This window comes from Ammospiza caudacuta, chromosome 4 (genome assembly GCF_027887145.1).
Source record: "Ammospiza caudacuta isolate bAmmCau1 chromosome 4, bAmmCau1.pri, whole genome shotgun sequence".
Lineage (NCBI taxonomy): Eukaryota > Metazoa > Chordata > Aves > Passeriformes > Passerellidae > Ammospiza > Ammospiza caudacuta.
In genome coordinates this window covers 61,185,603-61,196,196 of record NC_080596.1, presented here as the reverse complement: position 1 = coordinate 61,196,196, position 10,594 = coordinate 61,185,603, and the positions used below count along the sequence as shown (strand labels likewise).

The 10,594-nt window shown below is 39.3% G+C and overlaps 1 protein-coding gene across 2 annotated transcripts in view; it reads left to right on the top strand.

Moving 5' to 3' along the window:
- STK32B (serine/threonine kinase 32B) overlaps positions 1 to 6,456 on the top strand; it is a 158,298-nt gene extending 151,842 nt beyond the window's left edge. For both annotated transcript variants that reach the window (XM_058803490.1, XM_058803491.1), the window contains one exon: positions 5,236 to 6,456. In XM_058803490.1, coding sequence (XP_058659473.1) covers positions 5,236 to 5,374 — 139 coding nt within the window. In that variant the 3' untranslated portion in view covers positions 5,375 to 6,456. The remainder of the gene's footprint in view (positions 1 to 5,235) is intronic.
- Positions 6,457 to 10,594: the final 4,138 nt, after the last annotated feature.

Genomic DNA, 10,594 nt, shown 5'->3' with positions numbered 1-10,594 from the left:
AATCCCCTTGTGACTTTGCATCTCTGGTCCAGTAGCCAAAACACATGGCATGGTCAGAGACATGTAGTTCTTTCCTGAGAACAGTCATCCCCATGCCTGATCAGTCATTTTTTTTCCTCTGATTCTGACATGTTCAGAATTAGCTTTACAGCAAGGCCATCTGCACAAGCCACCAGCATTACTTCTGTGTAGCTGCTAAATCATACAGCTGAAATGGGTTTCTGATTATTTAGCAAACTGTCAGGACTCATGAATTTCAAAAAGCCAACATAGACATGCCTCATCTATTCAAATCTCAGTCCCCATCCCTTGAGAAAAATAACTGGGATAAATATTCCACAGATTTATTTATTTATTGGGACTTATCCCAAGGGATGTAAAAGTTTTCATTAATAGGCTTTTGTTTCCTACAATAAAACTAGTTTCTATAATTCATTTTACTAAGCTCTTCTTTTCCCCAAACCAAAAGCAAAAGCATCTGTTTTCTCCAGCAAAGTGAAATATCAAGAAGCCAAGGTAAAATGCTAAATCTAGAAATAGCAAAGCAAATCCACTGCCCACTCAGACTGTTCAGTTTCCTCCACACTCGGGACACTTGATTTGCAACTTTGGCAAACTCACTTGCAGATTTTTCATAATAAAAAGAGTTTCCTTTAGGAGGTGATGAGTGTGGGAGTCTCAGGGGAGGGGCAGCTCTGCTGGCTTGAGTTCTCTTTTGTCAGTAGAAAGTTTCTTTTGTACTCTCATGGCTGCAGAGAGCAGGCCCACAGTTTGAAACAACTCCTGGCATTTCTGAGGCTTCAGTTTCACCCTGAAAGGTGCAGCCTGGCAGGACCCCCTGAGGAATGCATCAGCTGCCCAAAGGTGGTACCACACTCCAGGCAGTGTAACATTCTCCACATGGCTCTCAAACACAGCAAGTACATTTTGCAAAGCCTGATGCCAATGCTCTCTACTGCTGTAATGGGTTTGGACCCCTCTCCACTGAATTCCCTTCCACTGACTGATATCAGATTCAAGATCCAGTATCAGAAATCAATGCTGCAGGAATGCTATTATAGTATCAGAGTATTGAGAAAATAAGAACCTTGCAAACCAAGTTATGGCTCACACAGCTCTTTCTCTCTGTCAGAAATACTGACAAAACCAAGATTTGACTGGAGGTTCAGTTACTGTTGTTGATGCATTCCTGTAGTGGCTGGAACAGCCTCTTTCCTCCTCACTGCTGGAGAGGAGTCTGCAATGCTCAGTGTCACACACTGTCAATACTGCATGGATCAATAGTGAAGAGAAGGAAAACTCTTTGTTGGTTCAGCAGAACCACTCTTAGTTCCCAGCATAATTGCCTCTGAGACTCCTTATGTATTTGTACAGAACTGTCATGAAATAAATGCAACAGACACTGTTCAAATTCATTTTCATCCTCTTTTCCCTGCAGGATTTTTTTTTTTATTCCATATGACTATATCCACTAGAACCACTTGTTCACTTTTTCATCCATAGCTGGCCATTTTATTATTTATTCTTAGCCAACAGTATTCAGCACAGGAACAGGTACCTGCTTCAGATCCACCACATCAATCCATCCATTCTCCCTGGGCCCTTATAAAGTTACCACAGGCTGTAGCTGCACCAGCTTAAAGGCAAGATAAGTCATTCACTGGAGAGCAGCTTCCTACAAATGATTTATTGCACTAGTGTCATTTTTGAACAGAATGGCCCAGACTGCATTTATTTTGCCATGATTACAGGAAACATGTCAAGGTACTCGTATTTTTTAAGACCTTAGAACATCTGACAGAAAAGTGCTCTGGGTTTGACATCGAGGAACCAAGAATGCACCAAAAAGAGAGAAATTTCACTTCTGTAACAGTCCAATATTTTGACTGAAGAGACTGTGCACGCATATTTCTTTGTGTCTTGACCTGAGTCTGCAGTTTTGAGGTAAAGAGAAATACAAACCAATTGCTTTATTTTATTTTTTCTGAAACTGCTGTGCTGTTGGGAGGAGGGCTTATTCTTAGCAAATCTGCACTTTTGACAGTTATGTTGAATCTGCAACTTTTTCATTCTTTGTCATTGAACTTATCCTACTACGCAGTCTAAAGACAAACTTCAAAATTCTTCTTCATCTAGAGAACAAAGCTGAGCTGCAAGCAATTCCCTGCTGGTCCCAAGTTTTCTCTGTCTTTCATTAAATGTTTGTGATTTTCTTTTTGTCCTGCCATAGTTGTTGCAGTCTTTTTCTGTTCAATATTTTATTTTCCATGCTAGCTTTTAGCCAGTCTGTTCTCTTTACTTTTGTATTTTTACATATTCAATAATGCATACAGGCATAATTATATATGCCACATAATTACATTTTGGTTGCTTATACATGCCACCTTCTTTTCTAATTATCACAGACACCAGACTGTAATTCCTTGTTTCACTCAGGCCTGTGAGACACAGAGCAGCACTTAGAGACACAGAGTTCTCAGCTTCCATCATTCTTGACAGCAGCTGCTTGGCCTCTGATGAGAGAAGCTGAGACACAGAAATGTGCTGCAGTTTGTGCAAAGGGTGACAGACATGGAAACAGAATCAGCATCTCCTGGTTCTTAGTCCAGTTTCCCAGCCCCAAGGGTACACTGGTGAGCAGGTTCTGGTATGCCTGTAATAAATAAACCCCTAGAGTGAAATCCTTAATGTAATTTTAATAACTATATACAGTCATTAATAAATTATCAAAGAGTTAAATAGCAGTTATTTTTTACCTCATCATCAGGTTAATAACCCATTGCTTACTTTGATAGTTTGAAATATGCATAGTGAATCTAGCTACAGAAAAAGTGTCTGAAAAGAGACTATAGTGAAGCATTGCTAAAACAATATATTTCTTTAAGACTTACAAATCCTCATATTCTGTTTCAATAGTAGACCTGGGAGTAGGACCAGGATAAAAGAAAATAATGGAAATGAATCAGTGTTGTTAACCACCTCTGTAGAGAGTGAAAAAATTGAAGCTGGCCAGAGGTATCCTTTGAACTCAGCATGGGCTTTATTTCTCTCCTTTTTCCACTGTCCTCCTTACATGCATCCTGCCTTTGTGCCAGTTCGAGTGGTTCTCAAAAAAAAAATTAAATTGGTGTTTTCTTGCTTCATGTTGAGAGAATTCTTATTTTCCTTTTAAATTGAGCAGTGCAGTAAATGCCTTCTTTTTCAGCATTTTACAAAGGAAATAGACAATTCCAGGAAGAAAGCACTTATATGTCTTAGCCCAATGCAGTGATTCCTCAGATCTCTATGGACCCAAAGTTTTTCTCACTGCACTGTTCAGCAGTTTGCAAGGTTTGCCACCCACACTTTGCAACATGAGTTTCCAAGCACTGCAGTCTTTTCTCTTGATGCCTACAAGCCATTATTCTTGTGCCAGTAGCTCAGATCCTGAGATGTTTCAAGTCTCAAGTTGAAGTCTATTGCTCTCCTGGTAGTCTCTTGGATCTTTTTTGAAGATCTTGTTAAAAAAACCCCAAACAAACAAGCAAACAAAAAACACCCCAAACCAGCTAACGACCAACATCATCACATATGCTGTCTTCCATGGATGCTAAGACACTTTGAAGAGCTACACTCTCCATTCAGCTGTGCAAAAATTGCAATTTTCTTAAAGTGCTTAGGGTGAAAATCCATTGTCTTGATGCTTTGTCAACATTAATTTAAGCAACTGGTTTTAAAGCTGTTTCACTGAAATTTTAACTGGAGACAATGGACAAATTTCTCTTAAGGAAAGGAATCTCCCTCAGCTCGTTTGTCATGAACATTGGTGAAGATAATTAATTGGCTTTTCAGCTGGGGACTCATATTTTCTGTGATGTTCTCTAATAATTCACTCATACACTGACCTACAGATTCAATGGTATCCATTGAATTTCTTCTGCACTTAGAAAACTGCACCAAAAATTCTTTTGGCAATTTGTTCCTCTAATTTGTTGTTTTCAATCTGCCTTGAAGCTTTTCATTTAATGTGTCTGCCCTTTTACACAGTGTTCCCTTTTTTTTTTTTTTTTTTGCTTTAATAGCCTCCCCTATTCATGTGTTTAATTACAGTATTTTCATGTCCCATCACATTCTCTTCTGAGTGTTCAGTATGGTGTCTCCATATTGTTTATGCCACCTGGAAGTATTTAAGGCTTTGAAATTGACCCTTTAAATTTGATTTTTGCACGCTTTTCCTCTAATGACTATTTCCTAGGTATTCTATATTATTTGCAAAGTTGGGATTTTTTTGGGGTATAGCATATATACCTTTTATAATTGCTGTAGCAAAGAGCTCTTCCATAATGTCTCTGGTGCCAAGTCTTGGTGTCTTTTTGAGGAATACTATTTCCCATTTTGAGGAAAAAAAAAAAAAAAACAAACAAACAAAAAAAAAAAAAACAGAGAAAAAAATCCTTCAAAAAAGTAGCTGTTCCTGTTTCAAAAAAAAAAAAAGTTTTCCATCGCATAGCATAGCTTTCCCATGAATCTTTACATCATTTCTGAAAGTTACATCTTTACACAGTGTTTGGAAGAAAATATTGAATATGACATGAATCATAGTAAAATCACAGAGATTGCTGTTGAGCAGAAATGCTGAGAAGTTCTTTGATAACACAGTTCATGGGGACTGCAGGTGATTCTAGGACTGTTGCTGTTCTCCAGAAAATTAAGTAAAAAGAGGAGAACTTTGCAGTCTTGGAGCATAGGATTTTGTTGCTGATGTTCCTCGACGCCAGTCATGAGGTTTGGATAACATGAAGTAATAACAAGAGGAATACTGAAAATACTTTTATCTCATGCTTTTTTTCTCCTTTACTGATGAAGGTTACTGATCATTTTGTAGGACAACAGAGAGGAGCAGCTGTTGTGTGCCCAGTCAGCAGCTTCCATCAGCCTCCAGCTAGCTGGAGGTTTTACCAAGCTGCAGCCTGAGCAGAGGTGCTAAAGCCAGCACAATTCTCTGCTGGCTCTTTATGGCAGGCATTAAGGGCAGCAGGATTTGTCCAAGACCTAATTGCACGTATTTAAGGGGAAGCAATCATCAGTGTTTAGAGGAAATGGCAGCTGTAAAGCTCAAGCATTGAATAAGGGTGAAATGATGCAGGAATGCTTAGTACCAGGAGGATGTGGCTGTCCACAGGGCAGGCAGCAGCTGTCCTTGCAGTACAGCTACCTGCACATGACAGCTCTGTCTGTGTTTTTAACCTCTGGCAGGTTAAGAAGACAGCAGGATCAAAGTGGGCAGACTTCCAGCATTGACAGCCGAGCATCTCTCCAGAGCCACGAGAAGCTCCAAGACGGGAGGAACAACAATTTGCTGGGGCAGGGCTGCACCAGGGGCTGCAGCAGCTAGTGAGCCCAGCCTGCTCCCACACAGGCAGGGAGGGGGGATCCGCCCTGCACCCCTTCCTCTGCATCCCTGCATCCATCCTGGCCCACCCAAAACAGCATCCCTGGCCAAGGACAAACCCGCACAGCACACAGGCTGAGGTTCTCCACCTACAACTCTGCTCTTGACTCTGCCACTGGAAAAATGACCATCAGCAGCAAAATACAGTTTTTTAAGTAAGTGTGACTTTTGTTTTCAAAATCCTGGAAGAAAACTTGAAGCAATTCATTGGGCAGCCTCTCAAAGATTGCCACATTCCTGGATATTTGCAAGAGACAACTGGAGCCAGCTTTATCTTGAAGGCTTTAATATTACCCCAATCTCTCTGTTAATTAAAATGGTCCAGTTTGAAATTTTGTGAAACTGCTGGACACAGCTGTCTCTAAGCATCTGCTGTTGAGTTTATAACAGATGTACATGATGTAAATACATTAATGTAGTGTCAAATAGGCCAAACACTGAATAATTTCATTTAAATACCTGAAACTCATTGAGAAAGTTGCAGTGTAAGTGTATTCACATTGTTCTTTAACATCCTGTGTTCTGCTTTGTAATAACAGGTGTGACCCTGGCCAAGTCAAAGTTTTGCTAGTGACTTTAGTGGATGCAGGACCAGAAACACCTTTTTATTTGTAACAATAGGCTGACCGAGCCAGAGCTGAAAGGCAGCTTAGTAAGGAGAGCTAAAAACATTAAGAATTTGCTCAGATCCATAGCTAGGTGTTATAAAATGTTAAAAAGTTACATGTGTCTCTGTTTTCATTGATCTATTCTGGATGAAACTATCTTGAATAGAAAGAAACCTATTTTAGTCAAAATATTGCTGACATGAAATCCTTTTATTTTAAACAGCACTCAAAATTCCAAACATTTATGATATTTTACAACTTGTACATCCACATTTTGATAATAAATGCATGTTTATTCTGTCCCATTGTGCTTTTGTTTTGAAAGGTTACCACCTGTAAGCAAATTTCATTTCAACTTTTTAAAACAATTAGGTTAGGTTTTTGGAAGTGAGAAACATTTTATTTGAAATAATCTATTTTTACAGCATCATTTTCATTCTTTAAAAAAAAAGTTCTTTGTAATTGAATCTATTGTAAATTTTGGTTTATGTTATATGTAATTTTGGTCACAACTTTTTCACAAATACAGATTTTTATCACTCCATGAAATGATACAGTGTTCCATATCATCAACAACAAACAGTTTACAAATGTACAAAGGTAAAGATTTTATGTCTGTCACACGTATGGTGTTGGTCTTCTTTCTTAATTTGGTCACAGACTGAAATAATCATACAATCAAACAAAGGACCAAAATTTTTCTGGTCATAAGAGGATAAATTTCATCACCCAGAATAAATTATTTCCCATCCATCCTTTCTTTATTTTTTTTTCTTTTACTTGATATTCGTTTCCCTTGGGAAGGACCAAATTAGATAAGATTTCAGATTATTTCTGGAAACACCTATTGTTCTGTTCCAAACAAAATGTATGGTGATCTTGAACCTTGATCTGGATCTGAAAGAAAATCTTTATTTTGAGCAAGAAGAGCTGCTCTGGGTGATTTTATACATCAACCACATATGATGCCACAGTGCTAGCACCTTAACTGAGGCTGGGAAGGCAATTTTGAAGTAAATGCCCTAACCTTACACCCTTACTGCATTTTGATACACATTTTAGCACCCAAATCAGATGCTTTTTGGATGATACAACACCAGAAGATGTGTTCCATGAGAGCACTTATTGCCATCTTTCCAGTGTTGAGCCTGTAGACAACTGGAACAGGTGAGGGAAAATCTGAGATGGAACTTCCCCAGATGTTTCTCATGTGGATGTCAGGTCAGCAGAGCCTCTCCTGTCCAGCTGCACTGTCAGCCAATGCACACATAGCCCCCAAGAAGCCTGGATTTTTAGGATGGGAAGTGGTGAAATGAAAGAGCTACGTAGTGCAAGATCATCAGTGACTGCATTAAAAATCGGAGGAGTTTATTGCAGATAGAATTTAATTAGCAGCATGATTCTACCAAATATTTGCAGCCTGATCTGTCTCTTGTTGGGTGTATTTGCCAGTGCTTTACTGAGCTGGTTTTGAGAGGAGATTGGCTATTCAATAAATTGCATCTACTTAAATATATTTGCACAGAGCATTGTGCATGAATGCAAGCTCACTCAGACACTTTAATTTCACGCTTGTTGCCACACAATCATTTCCCAAACTGTACTGCTTGCAAAAAAAATGAAATCATGGCACCAATCAGCTTTATCCATAGTCCATTGCACTTCCTCTGACTGAAGCTCTACCTTATGCTGCATATAATTATCTGTGTCAACTTATTACACAGATCAGTGAATGCCCTCAGTTATACCATGGAGACCCAATATTGAATCAAAGAATTGGGGAATGGTTGGGGTTGGAAGAGACATTTAAAGGTCACCCAGTCCAACTCCCCTGCCATGAGCAGGGACACCTTCACCTAGATCAGGTGCTCAGAGCCCCATCCAATATGCCCCATATGCTTCTAGGGATGGACCCCCATCTCTCTGGAACACCCACACTCTTATTTCATCTTTCCTTTCAACCAGCCTAGCTATAAGGATCTGTCTTGCCATGGGAAGCTCTGATAATGGTGTAGAAGATAACTGAGAGGTTATTTTTAATAGAATATTATTTGTGGGGACAGAACACATGCAACAAGGAAAGTCACAAAGCCCGGGAACATGCCGGAGAGAAATGCTTGGTTTAGACTTGTTTCTCTTATTTAGACAAAAGAAAAATGAATTATCCAGATCCAGGCTCAAAAGTAGAGATGAAAAAGGGAAAAAAAAAGCTTTTAGGATGTGATGCACTTTCCCTGTCTTGATTGTCTGTTTTAGCAGATGGTTCTCCCTGTAGCTCTGCCTCCATGGAGTAAACATGAGTGCACACAGCTCAGATGTGGACATGCACATTGTGCACTGACATTTAGTCAGATGAATCTGGTTTGTGATGACACAGGCAATTTGTCAAGTTGCAGTCTAATCCTTATGAAAAAATGGGATAATTTCTGATCTATTCAATGGGAGTAAGAGACATTAAACAGTTTTCATCTTTAAGTGCAGAAGTGGTATTAGAGTGATTAGAAAATACACAAACATACTTTCATCTGGTGTTCCACCAGAAATGAAAATAGGGAAGTCCTAAATAAGACATAGAAGGTTTTTACAATAAACTCAGCAAGATGGAGGACAAAAGGAAAGCAGGGCAGGCATAAATCCAGAAGAAACTCTTTGGGACTCATTTATTCTATACAGCTTTCTTGCCTTGCAAAAGTGGACAGTGATCTTGACTCCCAAAATCTCACCTGGTTTCTCTAAGTCATTTAAAAGATAAAAATATTTTTCTCCTTTCTGCTCCAGGGAAGAGATAAAGAAGTCTAACACAGCTGGAAAAGCAGTTTGCTGCTGCCACAGTTTATTGCAGTGCCTCTTGCTCTGTGGTGTTGCAGTTCTGATCCCACATGCAGATTCCCACAGCATCACTCCACGTTTAAACTCTGCCAGATTTACCTTCTGTTCCATTTGCTCCTTCTATCTTGTGTATTAAATATTGGCACAGTACTGTAAATGCTTAATTACCAACTGTCATAAAGTACAAATGGCTCCTTTTATCTGTAGTCTTGACAAAAATGATTACTGTAATATTTCCAGAAGATTTTCCTGTAAATCTGGGGGAAGAGGAGGGTTAGTTGTAGGTCTTGGCACAATATTAAAGTGACAGCTAAGTACATTACAGAGGAAATAATAGGCACTGATCCATCCATTCCAGTCATTGAGATGTTTTCTGCTTGTAGGAACATGTGATCACAATTTCAAACTTATTTCTGACTGTTCAAACTAAAGCTAAATAATGCTGTAATGGGGTGTACTGGGAAGCTGAACGAGGCTGAATTAGACCCAAAGCATTCTTCTGTTTTCCACATGGATAGGTGTGCCAATACTTCTGCTACTAAAAATGTGGATGCCAGCGAAGGAGAAGCTTAGAGGTTTTGAACAGGAACATTTACAGTTTTGGTGGGAGCTGGGAAGCAAGGATATACTGAAAGTGCATTAATAAAAAAAGCTACAGATTTAATAGGCTGTCTCTGGTAGCTTCACTGCTCTGGCACTGGCCCCAAGAGGAGACCTGGAACAAACCACTGCCCTGCAAGTGATCTCCATTATTTCCTTATTTGACCCAGATTTCATCCATGAAGAAGTGAGTCCATCTATGCAGACTCTAAATAAGAAGCAAAGGAAGGAAAAACTCCCCTGTCAGCAGTGCTGGGCTGCTCAGATTCTCCCTTCCAGTGCAGCAAAAGGGACAAACAACAATTTATGCCGCTTGCTGCAGCTGCTATCAGTCCTGCTGGGGACAGCAGGAATTGCTTTCTCTTACACATCCATTGCAGTTCAGTCCCTTAGCACATGCTACCAACATGTCAGTGATGAATTTTGAATGAGGGATAATGTAAAGCTTTTAGAGATCCTTCTGCTGCCACACAAGAACTTCCATGATAGACTGATGTGATTTTTAAAGAGGAGCTTTGTGGTTCTTCTCCTGGAGAGCATGCTACCAGCTCAATGACTGATTTCTCATGCACACTGTGCTTCATCATCTCAGCCTTCATCAGAGTAGTTACTTCTGTTTATCTGTATTTTAGTGATTGAATCAGCTATGCTCTGGCCAGCAGGGAAAAATGTTTTGGTATTTTTAGCCTTCATTTAGTGATGCAAATGAGCTTCCTATAATCTTGTTTGTGAGAAAACACATGCTACAATCAGGACCTCAATAATGACAGATATTAGCTATGCTCCATACATCAATGAAATTGGCTCAGAGTCACAACCTCCCTTTTTTGTCCTTTTTAATTGGAAAGGAGCAATGTATCTAATCAATTAAACAATTTTTTGTACAATATTGCCCAACTGTCCTTGTGAGTCATTCCAAAGAATCAAAATTGTAATATAGGGCAGAGAGCTTTGCTGTTCCATGTTTGTGGGTTTCTTTAAGTCTATTAAAAACAACAAAGCAGGCATAAATAAACTACTGTAACTTTCTATATCCATTAAAGGAAACACAACTAAGAACAATCATAAAATGCAAGTCCTTCTAAAATGTATGCCAAGAACACACAGTTATGTAAAACCAGTGTCC